The 18122-nt window shown below is 36.4% G+C and overlaps 1 protein-coding gene across 7 annotated transcripts in view; it reads left to right on the top strand.

Moving 5' to 3' along the window:
- Positions 1-18122, top strand: part of IARS1 (isoleucyl-tRNA synthetase 1) — a 113602-nt gene that overhangs the window by 44200 nt on the left and 51280 nt on the right. For all 7 annotated transcript variants that reach the window (XM_029996145.2, XM_029996144.2, XM_029996148.2 and 4 more), the window contains 3 exons: positions 9636-9762; positions 14673-14746; positions 15103-15297. In XM_029996145.2, coding sequence (XP_029852005.1) covers positions 9636-9762; positions 14673-14746; positions 15103-15297 — 396 coding nt within the window. The remainder of the gene's footprint in view (positions 1-9635; positions 9763-14672; positions 14747-15102; positions 15298-18122) is intronic.

Below are 18122 nucleotides of genomic sequence, written 5' to 3'. Positions count from 1 at the left end.
AGGAGACATTAGTAAGAATGAATAAACAGTTTGAACCCTACCTCATCTACATATTTGTGTTTTAAGTGGTGCTTTTTCTAAGTGTTGAATAGTGGGGATACAAGTGGAACCAAATGTGAGAGCAAAGGTTGGGTGGAAAGACCAGGCGAATGTATGAATTGGCAATATTCAACATGCCTTGGTATTAAAGTAACCATTTGTCCTTTAGGTAATTCTTGAATCTCAGCAGAATTGCTCAGGATGTTTCTCAAAACAGTATGGTCTTAGAGATTTTAGGAATCTTTTTGTAGGGAATATGACTACAAGTAGAGATGTGTTATCACCAAATGATTAGTAAAATAATATTAATACATATTTCCAGTATGTGATTTCATAATTACTAGTTTGAATACTTCATGGCTTCTGTTACATAAAGATGGCTTTTAAAGTCTAGCTTTTTAAAAGAAAAAGGCATTGCTTTTAAGGTTTTCTTCCTATGTTCTCCACTGATGTCAGTTTTGTTTGGGGTGTAACTTCTTAAGCTGGCTTAGAGAATGCTAACCTTCTTCAGTATTCATTTATTTAAATTTTGGGAACTCCATCCTTCACAAAACCTACTTTTTTTGCTTTTGAAGAGACTTGGTCTCTGAAAGTGTCACAGGAATAATACCTAGCTTTTTAAAAATTTATTTTTGGACTCTCTGGGGCTTCAGCATGTCCTGAAAATGAGAAAATTTGGGATAAATGCTTTTCAGACTATATTAACCTTTGCAAAATGAGTTTGACTGCATTGCTTTTTTTATTCCTATAAATGACTGATAGGTATATTGTCCCTTAAGAATAGCTGCACTCTTTATAGATACCCTTTTTGATGAAATAGATTAAACATAGTTGGACAAACTTTGCAACCTGATTGCATTTCTAATTAGTTTTTTAATGAATTAGCCTACTGATAAAGCCATAGTTATTCAAAATTATTAAAGCCAGCAACTGTATCTTCATTTTTCAAAATGAACTTAACTATAGCTTTCAAGAATGATTACATGAGTAATGTCCAAGGATTTTTGTAAAATCAGAAACCAAAAAAAATGCTCTTCTTTCTCCCAGCCTTATTCTGATCAGAGTGGAAAGTAACTTGTGCTGGATGTTGCTGAAAATGACGAATTGGAACAGTATCCTTAAGAGGCTGTGTTTCAGTCTTTAATCCAAGATCCCTTACTGAATGTTAATGTACTCTACCACACTACTGGCAGAAGAGATTATTTAAAAAAAAAAAAAAAATTAAAAAAAAAAAGAGGGGGGGGGTTATCTTTTATTTTGTACTCAGACAACCTAATACTGTGGTACTTGAGATAAGAGGGGCAAATTCAGCTGTTGTACCATTCAGACCTTGGTTTCCTGTTATGTTGATGTGGGGAGTTAGATGCAGCACTGAAGCTGGGTCCCTGGTGTGAGTGGTCTGGATGTCAGTCTTAATTGTTGTAACTCTTGTCTTATAGAATGATTTGTTGAAAGAGCAATTCCTACATAACCACAGACAAGCAACTAAACCATGCCACCTTAGATTCCATTGTATAATATGGCACTAATTCCTATCATCACAGAGTTCAAAGTTGGTATAAATACTCCTTACAATAACTTATAAATTTGTAAAATTAGTGCAATTTATACTTATGTTTCTAAACTATTGTAGCTTACAGTTCTAGCCATGTATGTATTATTTTTATACTTGCAGGCTGATAGAAAAGGTTCTGTAGACCGTGTAGTTTGTATTTAAATACCAGCTTTGAACTCTTTATTTTTTTACTTTTATTTTTTAAAAACTTCCCTCGCTTAAAGTTCTCCTTCAGCAGCTCCTGAAAGATTTACCTCAAACTGTTGACAAGTTTCTAGTGTTAGAGACTATTGCACAGTTCTGACATTATTTACAGAAGATATACAGCACTTGGTATAGTGGAAAAATGAGCATCAGTGGAAGGAAAGCGGTGACGAAAGACAGTAAGGGACTTCAAAGAAGCCAAGTCTTTTGTTCTTGCATCTTCTTGGCATTGAAAAATGCAAGCATTGTAATAAAGAGCTTGATGTATAGGTCCATAGTTGAAGGTATCCTTTTTTTAACTCTCATCACTTAAACTGTTAGTTCTTACTTGAAAATACCACACAGAACACATCCAAGAGGCCTTTTTGCTAGAAGTGAATTTCCTGGTTTACAAGTGTGAATTTTGCACACATTTCCTGCTGTTCCTGTATGAGCACTCAGACCCAGTGTCTTCACATGCGTCAAACACGTTAATCTTTTGAGAAGCTTTTGATCTTGGTCTTTCTAATCTTCGACCAGCCGCCACCTTTGCTGAACAGCAAACTGTCTCCCACCTTTTGAAAGGTGTGATTTGTTCGCAGATGAAGCCTATCTTGGATTGTAAACCCTAAGGCTGCTAGGGTGTGCAGAAGATGGGCTGTAGAGCCCATCTGCAATGGACAGCTTAACGCTTGTTGTACTAAACTTGTCATTTTTGTGCAGATGAGAAATCCGAGTCTGTAGCAGGAGCAACAGAATTGTAAGTCGTAACAGAATTGTAGCATAATGGAGGAAAATCAGTTACTGAGTCCTTTGTTTTCCTCCTTTTACTTTTTTTTTTTAGAATGTCTCATAGGATATTTTCTTTCCTAGTTTGTTAGGATTAATAAATACATTTTATCTGAACAGTTTTAAATGCATCTTGTGTGTGTGTGGATTTCCACCCACCCCCACCTTTTTTTTTTTTTTCTTTACTATGACTATGCAATTGTAACTCTTCTTTTTGAATCATCGATCGCACTTTCCTTACCCGGGAAACGTGAATACAAATTAGGTCTTCTGTCTAGTAGCGATTGTGAAGTGTATAGCAACGGGCAGTCACTAGATGGCAACATTTCCCGAGGAAGAATTCGAACTAGTGTCATTGCCTACAGTAGGAGGTGAAAAAAAAAATTGCTGCAGGGTTAGCTTTGTGTTTGTCTAATTTAAAGCAGCGTAAGTCAGAAGATTTTATTACTGGCTCTTATCAGACATAGTTGAGGATTAGAAGTGAATTTTGAGGCTTGTTCCAGTTGATTTTGATGGCTTGTGTTCTGCTGTGTCCTAATTTTGCTGTTTCCTCTCAAAGCCTTTTGAGCAGAGATTGCCAGTTATGTCATGAATACAGCAGGTATCTTTTCAGTCCCAGTGAATGGTCATCAAAAGCTTGTTGTTTGGTTCAAGTAATACCTTACTAAATAAAGACTCCAAATGTCAGTTCACTAAGCAGTTATCGTACCATGTTCTTAGGCAGCTGGTAAATCTAGCTGCATGTGCAATATGTTGAATGCCTGCCACTGTTACTGGAATGCAGACATATTTATACATATAAATTGAAATGAATCCGAAGTGGTAATGCTGTATAAAAGTACTTTGTAACTATAAATGTTAGAATATTCTGAAGGAAACTATGCAGAAGGAAGAAAAGTGAAAGCTTCATTTCTCACTGGCTTCAGGACACAGGGATTTTTGCCATCATTGGTAAGACTAAGAATTTTAATAGCAATTAGCATAGTGTCTGGGTCATACAAATAAAATATATCAGGATTTTTTCAGTATGAGTGTAACAAAGAATTGGAGGTTACGGCTTCACTTAATCTTGACTTGTCAAGCAGCTGTGCACTGCTGACGGCAGGGTTATGATGCAGACTGCAGCAGCATTGCAGTCTCACGCTAAAGTGTTTGTTGCTATGGGAACCAGGATAAAAGAGTGAAGAAAAACATTGCTATATCAACATGATTGAAAGCACTATTCATTTAGCAAATGTAAGCTGCATATAAGCAGAAAATTCTCTTGCACTGGTGGAGGCAACCTGAACTTGTGTGGGGTACGTGGTTGTGCACCATTCTAATAAGGTTTCCTGAATTGAGGAGGAGAGAGTCTGCTGCAGTGGAAATTCTGCGTGCTTTGCAAACAGCTGACCTTTCCTCTCTCTTCCCCTTTTGTCCCTCCCGCCTTCCCTGATGTTTAATTAGGTCCATGATATAGATTGGCACTAATTAAAGTGTCAAAAGGGCATGAGTAGTTGCTTATTTTATCTCCTTGAATTAAAAACCATTAAAAATCAATTTGAGGGCATGTTGAAGGAGGTTGTTATTAGAGTAAATTAACATAATGGAATTTAAGACTTTGTCTTCTAAGGATTGGTTAATGTTTAAGAAGAAAAGCAAATTCTACACCTTAAACAAAAAAACCCAACTGTTATGCTATGAATTTAAATAAATCCCTACATATTTAGTTAAATTACATGGGATAACTACTTAATCAGCTTTGGTTTTGCTGTTATAACTCAGCTATCTTCTGGAAGAATGACTTCTTCCTTTCCAGGCAGATAAGTGATTCCTGCTTTCAGGTGTCACTTAAAAAGTTACCAGCTCGCTAAATGAAAGGATAGAACTGGGACTATCTTCTCAGAACCAAACATATCAGATGCTGTGTGCTAATCTAGTATTAGATTTCTCAATTCACACTATTTAAGCTACTGGTTTGTTTATCAACTTCATAGTCTAACTCTTATGGGACTGTTTTTCAAACAATTCATAAGCTAAATGCTTCCTTCAGTTAGTAATTATGAAGTAAATCTTACCCAATACATAAAGCCTCTGGTTTTTCAAAGAATGTAATGAATAAAATTAGCTGATGAGAAGAATGATGAAGAGTGAGAAAGGATTAGTATATCTTTATGTAATGTCTTAAACAGCTTTTAATGTTAAATTGATGATAAAACGTATGAGGCTTCTGCTGTGGCAGTTTTTGACAGCTGTTTATTTCAGCAGTGATGTTTGTGTTTACAGAAAAGAGGGACAGTACTGCTTTGAGACAGAATTCCTGTATCCTGTGACTAGGGCAAGGTGAGGCAACACACAGAGTCATGCAGAGCACATCTGAGCTTTGAAATGGAATAATAAGTTGAATTCAGTATTTGCAATTGTGTTATGATCACAAGAGAGATACTTCAAAATATATGTACAGAAAAGGAACAGATGTCTTAATCCTTTTAATAAGTTTCTTTCTGGATTATGTAATAACTTAATTTTTTTTTTTTCATCAGAAAGCAAATACACTGATTTTAATTGGTGCTGTTCCTTGGGTATTAATTAGTGCTGAGAAGTCACTAGCTCAGCAGATAACTTACTGTTACTGCGCCCATTCATGCTCTGTGATTGAAGATGGTCACTAATTTGCTATTTTCAAATCCATGCCCGCTTTGCCTGTGTGACTTGGATGCTGAGTGGTACATAGACTTTGAAGGCGAAGAAGACAGTTTCTGTTGTGATAAGCTAATAGATGTTGTTAAAGTACTGCATTTTGTTTTGTTCTTGATGGGGTTTTTTTGCTTCTCAAATGGAATTTTTATTTTAGATGCTAAGAAAATGAGTAGCTACTAAGAAAGGATGTGGGAGTTCACTGTGCACAGGACTTAGCAATGCATACATTTAGCAAAACCCCAAATCTGCATCAAAAAATAGGAATAAACAGTCAAAAATTGACATACAAATTTGGAGCGAATTAATAACTTTCATCATTTCTAACTTGTTATGATGGAGTTTTGATGTTGGGAGAATAAGATAGAAATTAGCATTCAAACAGGTTGAAACTGATGTACTTCCATTCAAAATCTTCCTAATTTATGATTTGACAAATCAATATTTATTCCTTTGTGTTGTGAAGTTCAGTTCCCTGAACTTTTCAACTGCTGAAATGTCTGCATCCTGAAGTTTATTTAGCACACTATCCTGGGTGCCAAGAAAGTAGAAATAGCTATTATCCCACACTATTCTACACACATGAATCAAGAGCTTCATAACCTGCTGAGACAGCAGTCTCCTTAACCTTGCTATATGTTTGAGAAAGAAGTATGATATCCTATCTGTGTCATTTTGCAGAGAAATTTGAAGGTCAAAACCAACACAAATTGTAGGCCAGTTGAGAAATAAAAAAACCTGTTCCTAACAGCCGAGTTTTAGGAGTAACAGCACAGTTTTAGGACCTGCAGCAGGATTGCATTAGGAGAGAAGTTGCTGCTTTGATTTCACTTGTAACCTTGTGGAACTATTTGATGCTGGAGCTTGACCTTTTCTGATCTGAATCCATTCAGTGCTATTAGCAGTGGGTTGCTCTAAATGGGCTGTAGCACTAGTCACCTTGCTTGTCACACCTAACTGCAAATTCAGTGGTCACCAGCATAAAACTGAAATTTGTGCTTTCAAGCTGAAGGGGCTTTGTGATAGAGACCTGATTAAACATGAAGAGCATGTGTGTTGGCATGTGGGAAAGGGCTTTTTTTCGTATATCTTTGTGTTGTAAAATAGGAATATTTATGTGGGTGGCCTTGCTTTTGTTTTTGTCTCTTTTATTCTTTTTAAAGCTTCTAAATATCCTTGCTGTGAGGACAGTTTTGATTCACAGAGGTCAGTGTTTGGCAAATTGTGCAGCCATTAACTTTCAGGGGACTGTCAGCTTTTGGGTTTAGGCAAGCAGTGTTTAACACAGCCCAAAATTTTCTGAAAGCTAAGGACCAGTGTCAATAGTGATTCATAGTTTTGTCACGGTCTTATCAAAGTCACAATTCTGTTTGCAATGTACTTGGGTATACAGATGGGAAAATTAACTGGGAATTATGAGGAAGACTGTGGGCTGATAGATTAAACACAGTATAGTGTAGTCTTAGGGTGAGGCCAAGTTTTTTCAGTTACTGCATGGGAGAAAAGGGAGCAGAATTCACCGGAGGGCAGCATTCCTCAGGCTGTCCTCACTCTCCTTAATTGCATAAACCAAACTATTTTTATGCAAATTTAAGAAATCATTGCTTTGTGTAGGTGGAAGAGTAAAAAATGCTTCCTTAACTAATAATATATACCTGGGGCAGGATGTTATCTTTATTGAAATTTAACCAGAGAAGTATACCAAGGAAGTATCTAAGAGAAGAGGATTAAAAAGAAATGGAAAAAAACCCTATAGAAACACTAACCTGGAGTTGGTGTAACATAATGATCAGGTGTTGGTAACAACGTTGTTGAGTATACTCTGTTCTGTCTTCCCAGCCTAGTGAAATATTTAAATAGAAGGTGCTTATAAGACACCTTTTTTTTTTCTTATGATACGTAGGTAAGTCAGAAGTGTCAGACTGAGATATCTGTAGCTAAATTAGTGAGACTAAATAAAAGAAACAGGCTCCAGCCTTGAACTGTGTGACTGGCAAGGCTGTTCTCTGCTGCAGATACCTCCTCTAGCTTGTTCCCAGTTGGAGGCTGTATCTGCTGTTTGGTGTCTGGGTAGCATTTATGGGCAGCATCTGTGTGGTGGTAAGAACCGATTGTTTTAAGTAACACTTTCTTTGAGTGATGGGCTCAAAATGTGTTTGAGATACAGGCTCTTTTTATTTTATTTGATGGCTGTGTCAGTGTTATTTCTGTATTGTACCTCTAAAGAGCCATAAATCATTGTTGCAGATGTGGTTCATAGTAGATGAAGTGGTTTGTGTTTTATGTTCCACTAAAAACTGACAGCAGGGTCAGACAATTTTACCGGAAGAGGTAAAGGATATGCTTTCGTAGTTCAGAGAGAGAGAGAGATCGCACCACATACATTTTTGTGGTTAATGTCCACGTTGGGGATAAAATTAATTTTTCATGCATGTTTTGAGGAGGCAGTCGAAACTCTTAGCATTTTAATGTCATTGGGGGATTGTTTCAGCCTCTAGCTATGTTAAATGGGACTAATAATTTCAGCTAATCAGTGTCTAACAACTTCTGAAAAATGGAAACTTGTTTAGGAGTGATGTAAAGAGAAGTTTTCCACATTAGTGGAATGTTAGGCAAATGCTAATGATCTTTGTACAGTTTCCACTTGTGTTTGGAGAGAGGGTCTCTTAAGGTCACCACAAAAAGTTAATAGTAATGAGTCCCACTCTAGAACAAATTGCAAAAGCCTGCATAAGGGATACAGAAGTCATGCGAAACGTTAGTCACTGAGTTTGTTTAAAGTATTTTTTTAATATTAAATTTTTGTTTAAGAAATGTTACAGAAGATAACTTTGCAGCTGAAAGTAAATCTGGAAATAACTAGTGAAGCTGTGAAACTTCGAGCTGTTATTTAGTGAGTCTTTTAATGGTAGTTTTTAGCCACCTGAGACATTGGCATCAAGAAGCCTTCAGATCTCCATGTGGTGTCATCATGGGTAAAACTTTTAAAAGACAGTAGCTTTCATTTTCATCAGTAGATTTTTGAGGGATGCTCACACTTACTTCATAAATCTCCCTCTGCAGGGCCAAGTCCTACCTTAGTCTGTCATGTGAATCGATTCCTTTAATTTTTGCTCTTAAGGATTCTTTTATCTTTGTTGCTCTTGGGGCTGATCTGTGATTAAAAATGGACCAAGAGCTTCAAAAAGAAAAGGTAGAAGAGACCATATGTCTTCTGTAGTTTGGCTGCTCCTCCTTTAGAAACTCTGGGTTTCTAAATCCAGCTCAAACTTTGGGAACGGCCCTTCTAGTTACACTGGAAAAACAAACCCAGAAAAACTTGCCGTGGTTTGCTCAATAAGTCAATTCTAGAGTAATTTGTATTATTGTTAGCTGTTCATTCACAGCTTCTGTGCATCTATGACACCGTCTTAAGGTTATTCTTCCTGTGAGTTTCATTTGAGGTTGGGCTTTTTTAATGCACATTTAGGCATAATGGGAGTCTACTGTTGACCTCAAAACCCATTGCTTTTCCTCACCTGCCATATAATCCTTGTATAAATAGTTAATTATTTTTTTATATCATAGGAGAAAACAATTGGTTCCTAATCAGCCATCAGGCCATTGAGCATATCCAGGAAACTTGCTAGGTATCAGATTCTGATGTTAGCCTTGCAGCTCTAAGACACTTTCATATGATGAAAATTTGTCTTTAACATCCCTCAGATCCCATTAGTGCTCAGAATGAGTTTTTAGCAAGCATTGATGTGGTTTCGTGTTTGGGGGTGTGTGTGTTTTGTTTTTTAATGGGAGAATTAAAAGTGGAGGTGATAAATAGTGTGAAAAGGCTTTTTCGTAGGAGGTATCAACCTCAGATTTCTTTATTCTGAAAGTCTAAAAGTAATGTGCAGATACCTGGATGCTCATGCATAATGCAAGGTGCCTTCTGATGCTATTACTGCAGGCTTTTGAAACTTTGTAATTTCATTCAGCACCCGAATCAGTAACTGGCATTTTTTTCTTTATGTAAAATAAAGCAGTAGTATTGTTATCCACCCTTAGCCATAATCCTACAGTGTTGGACTATCCTGAGGATTTTTGGCCATTGTTTCATCCTTAATGAATCTATTGTAAGTTGCACGTATTTTTACTGAGTTATTTTAGAGTAAAATAAACATAGTATTTTTCACTTCTGTAGCTTACCTGAAGATCAAAGAAAGGCAGAAGAAATGGTGTTATGTCTTTGGCAGCAAGTCTGTAGGCTTTGCAGTAGCCGGTGCTGAATGTGCTCCAATTCATGCAATATGCTGAAATCAACTTGTTTTGTGGATGAATTCAAATATAAGCGTTCTTACTAACTTTCCTGTAAGTGGAATGTAGTGATAAAAGAATGCTTTTTGTATTTTTGGAACAGGGTGCCAGATTTTGTGAGGGAGAAACGTTTTGGGAACTGGCTTAAAGATGCACGAGATTGGGCTATATCTAGAAACCGGTACTGGGGAACACCCATCCCTTTGTGGGTCAGTGACGATTTTGAAGAGGTGAGTAAGAAAACAAAAGTTTTCAGTTGACAGAAAAGCCTGTCTGTATATGTTGTTTGCTTATTTTGATAGACTGTTATATCTTTGGCTGCTGCAGTCTGAAGTTCTATTAATACGTCTTGACATTATATGTATATCTATAATAGGTTATAGATATATGCATATGTATGCATGCATTTGTGTGCCCATACATGCTTTCCTTGCTTTTGCTTGAAAACTGCAAGCAATTTTTCTTGTTTTTTATATTAGAATTAATCTTATCTTTCCTTGAAGAATTTGCAGTGATGGTAAATCTAATTGAAGTAGCAAATGGAGTGAGAAAATGGCAAGGAAGAGATTTTTTTACTCAGTCCTTTTTGTCTGCTTTTGAAATTCTGATGGTTGGTTACTTCAAGCCAAATGAATTGCTGAAGGTGTAAAAGCAAGCCCACCATAGTAGAACAGTGAAAATATATATTTGTAGTGCTACAAATGTGAATGTAACAGACTGTAAATATGTGAATCTAGTGGAATGATGAAAGTGTATAATAAGAATACTAGAAATGAGGTTTTTGAAGTTGCAAGGTACCCTGCAGTTGGTAGCATAAAGCTAACTGCACAAGTGAATACTTCACACAGTTTTGATGACTGCTGTTTTCTAAGTGTCAAACACCAAGTTTTAAAACTGTTTCTGAAGATAAAATTGGGGTTGTTTGGAGTTAGTTTTGGTTTGTTCTTTGTTTTTTTTTCCTGTGTGGGTTAGTTCCATTAGACTTGTATGATAAGTCTTCCTCATGCTGGAAATAGGAAATGGTAATCAATGGCAGGGTGTCCATGGAAGGTAAATGCTGATGGCAACACCCCAAGCCTTTATTTTTATCTCCCTTGATTTGAAAAAGTTTACTTTTCATTTTAGATGTGGAAGACCTCAACTAGGAGAAAACGTGTGCTAGAAAAGTATTTTATTGTCTTAAAATGCACTATTGCTTAGATGTGCACCATAAAGCATTTTTTATTTCCTCTTCATTGGAAATCTTGCTGATAGGCAGGGAGATATTGGGGGAGGGAGGGAGATACTCCTTGCAATTACGATTTAAGTATCTAAGAAAGCCTTGACATTTTAATTCTATGTATGCGATGAGCACGTTTGTAAATTACTGGCAAACCAACTGCTTCTGTCTCTCATAGAACAGTTAAAGTTTAGTTTAAAGACTGATAGTTTATACCTAAAAATTTTGAATGGATGTTAAAAATTAAGTCCCTTGTTTGGTATTTTAGATGGAGAAAAGGCTTTCAGTTTTGTGCTAAAGTATTTCAAGACTTCATTCTACAGCTGAAAAAGATTGTGTAAAGGTTACATTACTCCCACTCCTTGCCTCTAATAACATTTCATTTTCTGTTCAGTTTCCCCATGTCTGTATTCCTGGATGTACAGATTTTATTTTTTTTTTTAAGGTTTGATTTGTTTGTTTTTAATAACAATATGATGTCTAGCTTGGAAGATTGACCTTTCCTTTGAAATTAGCTGCAAATATTCCTCAGGGCTTGGTGTTCTGAATAATGATAGAAATACCAACAGATCTATTATTTTTATCAGTAGATGTTATACATTTCTGTTTACTCTAGAGCCTGAATGTCATGCTTCAATAGTTGAGTATGGCTTCTGGACCATGCTAAATTTCAGTTAGTTTTTTTTTTTTTTTAATATTCACTCTCTCTTTATGCACATGGGATATAGCTTGAAAATTAAATACCATTGGAACTGATGTGGAACTTAAGGCCCAAGTGACATCTGCTCTCATATAGAAATAATACTCAAAATTTCCTTCAGTTTTACTGCAGCCTAGTGCCATGTGAAATTGCAAAGCCTCCTCTTCATGTCTTGTTCTCAAAAGAACGCTTTGTCGCATGCAATTATGCTATGCATATTAAATCCTGGAGAAGTAATAACAGTTCCTTATTTAATACACAGTAAGGTGAATTAATTGGTATTAAAGTGAATTTTATTACAAATCAATATCTGGTTTCCCACAGTTTTATTTTAGCTTTTATTTTAGTTTTATTTTAGCATAATTATCAGGTAGAGACACATAATGGAAGTCAAATTTTGAAGCTTGTGTTTATTGCCATATTTTTGCAGACAGTTTATCATTTTAAGCTCTCAAATCTCAATGATTTCCTCAGTGGAAGAACACATCTCATTTGGATTAGATAATAACGTTTTTTAATAGAGCACCCAAGTTGATAAAGCAGACATAGGCTAATTTTACAGGACTTGCATACAGATTTATAGTAGTAAATATTCAGTGATGTTACAGAAATTCTCCGATTGTTTCATTGCTTGTCACTCACGTAAACTGTTAACCCTCTGCTTGTTTTGGTGCACTCGGTCTTGGATAACAGATTTGGAATAAGAGGACTCTGGCTGTGCTCTCCTGAAGGGTGAGGGCACTTCTCTAGGCCTGTGTCTGGTCTGCTTTAAGAATGCCACTTTTAGCTGGCCTTAGCAGTCATTTCTTTTACTAATTACTATTCAGAAGATGTTTTTTAAAGATCCCAGAATGTCGTGCTGATATATTGATACACTACATGGACTTCTTTCTTCCTGTGAACACTCCTTACTCTTTCGTTATAGATACTTAACAGAGCTGAAATGACAAACCAATATATGCAAACATTTTTATTTAATAGGGACTGCAGGACTATGTCACAGGAACATTGAGGTCCATGAATACTGCCGGACGGCTTTATTCTTCCTATTTACGTGGATAATCCCAGACATAATACTAATGTTCATTTTGTTAGAAGTATTTAACCTTGATCTATGATTTCACATTAGGTCTCAGTCATGCTGAAACAGGGTTGAACAGCCCCCAGTCCCAGCCTATTTATTTCAGTCTCTACTGTCTGCTACTAAATGTTGATATAGCTGGTTTTGTAGTTGATGTGGGTGAAAAAATAAAATGGAGGAGGAACAAGTGACTGGTAGAGAAAGGGGCCAGGCTACTAAAGTAGACACCGCTGTTGAAGAAATGTATCCAAAGCAATAGCTTTAATTTGAGAGCATACACCAGTTTGTTCCTTGCAGAAACGAGTGGGTGCAGCCTAATGAGGGATCAGATTTGATTAGCATCTACTTGCTGTATTGTTCTCTTGCCTTCAAGTATCTAATAAGCTACCCTTGGGACTGAGTAGCTCCATCCTTCTGACTTGGACAGAGGCAGTCTTATTCACTATGGTGATATCTGACATTCCTCTGCTGGTTGTTGGATTTTTCATGTGGACTTGGGGTTATTTCTTCTCGCTGCAGTGCTGCAGATGCATCCAGTACTTGGAATTTTACTTAAGTATTGAAATGCTTGGTTCAAAAAGCAACAACTAATGGGCAGCTTTTAACCCAGAGCATAGTGTGAAAGTGTGTTCAAATATTAAGGTTAGCGAAGATGAAGTAATCAGTGTATCCAAGGGTATTTTTTACCCATGCTGCTATTAAAACCTTTTCTTCTGCCAGCAGTGCTGAACGAAGCACCTGCTGCCTGCTCACTTGAGCTTGTACGATTGCATATGGGGCCACACGGTGAATGAAGAACAGATCTGGGTTAAAAATAGTTTGTTGATAAAGGCATTATTTTTAACTGGGATCAATCCCCCAGTGTGGTTTGCTATGTGAACTGCACGCTGTTGTACTTAACTATCACAGTCATTGTAATGCTTTACTTCCTATAGAAAAATAAGACAAATAGATAAGTAATGAAAAAATTACATTTCAAAAGTACTTTAACAATAAAAGATGGTGATTAGTAGTACAGATCAGCAGTTGAATAGGACTAGGAAAATCATGGCTTAAAAACCAAATCAGACTGCGTTTCTATCTTCTCTGTAATTCATGACAGTTTTTCAGAATTAGATACACCAAAACCTTTTTGTTAGTCACAATTTCTCTGTGTATGCATATGCATATATTTAAGACTAGCTATAGGAATTGAGCGGTACTCTGACTTTATTATATCCTAAGAGTAACTTAGAAAGTTATCTTATGTGAAAAATGTCTAGCCTACTTACAGCTTCTTTATGTTGGTACATTTAACTCCTTCCCTGTCAGATCTTGCAAAATGCAGTTTTTTCCATGGCAGTTCTAAATTGGACTGATAGCATGTGGGACTGGATCTCTAAAATCCAGACTTATACTGCAGCTCGTGGCTCCTGAATCCTCCCAGATGAGAGAGGGCCGTAGGGCTATGGGAGGGTTAAACTTGATTAAAATGTAAAGCAAAGAAAGCTTTGCTTTTCTCCTCTCCTACATACAGCTTTTCAGAATAATTTTTCATAAACATTTCATGATGTTGATGCAAGGCTGTTGCTGAAACTTTTTGCTTTTTTCTTAGCATGTGGATGCAATAAACCCAAGAAAAGTCTGTACCTTTCTTAACAACCTGCTGTTAGCTGTGACACCTTTTTTCACTTTAAATAAGATGCCATTAATATGAACAGTTTAGTGTACCTGGGATGGAACTCTTACACTCAATTATGAGCAATTTAGTTGCTTACCTTAGCTTCAGAAGAGGAACCTGGGATCTGAAACTCCTATCTGTGTGAAAGTCAGGATCATTGAATTTTCAGAGGTGATTGTGTTGTGGGTTGTTTGAAAAAAAACCCAAACAACAAAACCCCACCTTTTTTGATATCTGACAACATGCTTGGTCTTCAAAGTCTCCACTTATTCTGACGTGAATTGTATTAAATCAGGCCAGTGGTGTCTAACATAATTTGCTGCTTTGTTAGACTGAAGAAGGGAACCTTGTACAAAATTTTTGTTGGTTTTTCAGCTACTTTAGACGATACTGACTGACCTACAAATGTCCTGTCTAATGTTAAAAAAAATTGCTACTGTGTGCAAATAACTGACTAAATTTCTTGAGTGTCTCTTACAGGTAGTTTGTATTGGTTCAATGGCAGAATTGGAAGAACTGTCTGGAGTGAAAGTCACTGATCTCCATCGAGAAAGGTCAGTTACAGAGTCCGTTAACTAGTTATTAAAAATAGTTGAGCAGACATTAAAAATACTGGGCTTTGTTTTCCCAAACCTAGGGAAACAGATTTAGGGAATATAGAAAAGTAGTAAGAGGACTTGTGATTAACATGTGTAAATTTTCCTTTCTTCTGTCTTGGGTGCTGTTAATACAAATAAATCTCTAAAACAGCTTTAAGTGATAAAAATTGTCAAAGGAAGTGCTGGCCTTTTTTTAAGAATCATTAAAATTAAAACCAAAACTTCTGTCATAACTAATGCGCAAGCATAACGTTAACTTTTTGTGCAAATTCTTGTTGTTTAGAATTTGTCAATCTTTTTCTTTCCCATAGTATTGATCATCTAACTATCCCTTCACGTTGTGGCAAGGGCTTACTGCACCGGGTCCCTGAAGTTTTTGATTGCTGGTTTGAGAGCGGAAGCATGCCTTACGCACAAGTCCATTATCCATTTGAAAACAAAAAAGAACTTGAAGATGCTTTCCCTGCTGACTTCATTGCTGAAGGCATTGACCAAACCCGAGGATGGTAATTTTCTGCCACTTTATTATATGATATTACTGCCCTGCGTCTAACGCTATTATATCTGGATGATCCTTTAATGTTGTATAGATAAGCGTATGATATCTTTTTTTCAGTAAAATGCAAAGTATTCTAAAGCTTGGTGACAAAAATGTTGCAGAAAGACGACATGTTAGCAAGCAATCTTCCTGGCTCTTGTGGAAAACATCATTAGGTAATAGGGCAGATCTTTGGCCTGGTAAGGAAGAATCTCAGCAATTCAATCTCAGAATTCAGCAGCTGAATTATCATAGAACTTGAGTTCTCTACTAGAAAAAGAACAGCAATTGAGTCAGTTGAAATGGAAGTCAATTTTTTGAGGATTTCAAGCCAATGTATAAGCTAGTAATTTTTGCCCCCCTAGATTAAATTAGAATTTTGGGTTTATATGAGTGGGGAAAAAACAAATTAAGTCAAACCTTATATTGTTAAGATCTTATAGTTTACAAAAATTAAATTTTCTAACTGCAAACTTCATCTGCTTATTTGGTTCCTCTCTGGATAAATGCTTTTCAATCATTGATGAAAATTTTTCTCTAAGATTTTCTCTGGGTAATGTTCTCATACATACATGCATGCATACATACAGTTTTAATTTTGGCATTTTTAAGTGTTTATTCTATTTTTGAAGTTTGAGATTGGCTGTGAAAACTGACAGATTTTTAAGATTAATTTTTGTGTTTTCTAGATCAGTACATTTGACTGTGTACGAGTAGAACTCTTCCATCCAGTAACTTGAGTTATTAGAGTTAAATAAACTAAATTCCTCTGGAGCATAGTTGGCACCTCCCTTTGCCCACTCCTCTATTCCCCCAACGAAACAACCAACCAGCCCAAACAAAGCAGTAAGAGGTCAGCTTTTGCGTGTTTGTGAAGTTGAGATCAAGGTTTACACAGGCTCTCAAAACCAGGAGGCTTGAGCAAGGAAACATTTGAGGCATGATGCTAAATAAAAATAAGTTTCATGAATATAGCGAAAAGTGTCTTCACTTTGCAACCCCTTACTTGTGATGCAAAAAAATTATCTAGGTCCTCAAAACGGAAGTTATATTTGCAAGTTTGCCAGTTAGGGAGGGACCACTTAAGTCTCACTTAGTGTAACATGGACTCTTCATGGCATATGAAATAGTTTTCAGAATATACCTGCGCCTTACCTAGTTAGTGCTATGCATAATATTTGTAATGGGTCCTCAAAGCATAGGTCAGAATTAGGGCAACCTGATGAACTTGGTTAAAACTGACCTCTTTACATGTATAGTGATTTATTCCCCTCCCCCCCGCTGAAAGTAGTCTTTGTTTTGCCGTCTGTTTGTGTTGATCTTTAACTTGTGCTCTCCACAATTGTGTATTACAGCTTGTTAGTCATGGTGCTTTTCAGTGTTAGTATGCAGCTAAGTAGAGTAGCATGAAACCCAGCAGTAGAGGGGCATACTGATCTCATTTGCAGGTCACTATTTTGCTCTTGCTGCTCTTCAAGCAGGGTTGGATCCAGTATGTACAGTGAACCCTATGTTTCCTCATTTACTTTTTCTTTACTGTTGCATGTGGATACAGCACTGTTAATTTGACAAAAGCTAATTTAGGAAATATTAACTAAAAAATGGAATGTTATATACTATATTTAAATAATACCTGCTTCATCTTGAAGCAAGTGATACGTTTTGTTTATCTGGGGGAAAAACTGCTTACTCTGCCGCAGCTGTGCTTAGGGGACTGGGGGAGGCTAGTACTGTGTTAGAACAAAGAAGGAATGGAGAAAAATAGCTTGAAAAGTTGTAACACTAGTGATTCCATGTCTTAGTCTTTCTGCAACATTGTTCATTATGCTCACGAAAGGAGAATTAAAAACTTAGTTTTCCCTCTTTTTTTCTTTATTATTTCTTTCTATCTGAAAAAAATTGGAAAATTGTGCCTTTTTTTTTAAGAAAAGAGACAAATAAAAGAACACACGATAAAGACATATTAAATACATGCAAAAGGCATGGTCAGAAACTGATTTTCTCCCTGCTACATTTTATAAAGGTAAAAGGGCATTTATTGTAATTTAGATGCCAAAAAATGAAAACAAACTAAAAACATTGAACAACATGTAGTCATTCTTACACTGTGCAAGGGAGCTACTGAATTATAAAAGTTAAACAGAATTAAAAGTGGTTTTGGATTTTTATGTGGATACAAAATCTATTCCTGGTAGTTACAGTTCCCGTAAAAATGTAGGAGGAATGAATAATTTTAGGTTTCAGGGTTTAGCTATTTGAGATTGGGATGTCACAGTGGATTAGTATGTGTCACACACACTTACTGCAGTGTTTCTTTTAGTGCTATCCTTTGAAGCATGTGTGGGAGACATGACAGATGAAAAGATAAGTCTGATCTCATATGCATCCAGTGAAGCTCTCTAGTGGCATTAAAGAATGCATTTGTAATTTTTACACAAGTTGGCCTTTTTATAGTATGATATTAATCTAAACTTGAGTGCAGTGCAACATCCAGATCTGCTATCATGTTTCTGCTTTATAATGTTCTTTTCTTTTTTAAATAGTAAATGTAACCTCTGGATAAGCAGCTTCTTTCCCTTTCCTTAGTAGGCCGAACTGAATCATCTCACTAATTCAACTGAAGACTGGCTTTGGAAAAATAACAAGAGAAGTCCAAGCTGATGCTAATGCCAGCGGTGACTCTGTGGTTGTAGACATATACCCGCTGTGCTTCAGTCTGAGCCCACACACTTGCGTTGTGTACTGTAGGCAATGTGCAAATGGAGACTTTCACATTACAGTCTCGAGTAGATT

The sequence above is a fragment of the Aquila chrysaetos genome, chromosome 20 (genome assembly GCF_900496995.4).
Source record: "Aquila chrysaetos chrysaetos chromosome 20, bAquChr1.4, whole genome shotgun sequence".
Lineage (NCBI taxonomy): Eukaryota > Metazoa > Chordata > Aves > Accipitriformes > Accipitridae > Aquila > Aquila chrysaetos.
The sequence above is the reverse complement of the archived record's forward strand: the minus strand, read 5'-3'. Positions and strand labels throughout refer to the sequence as shown.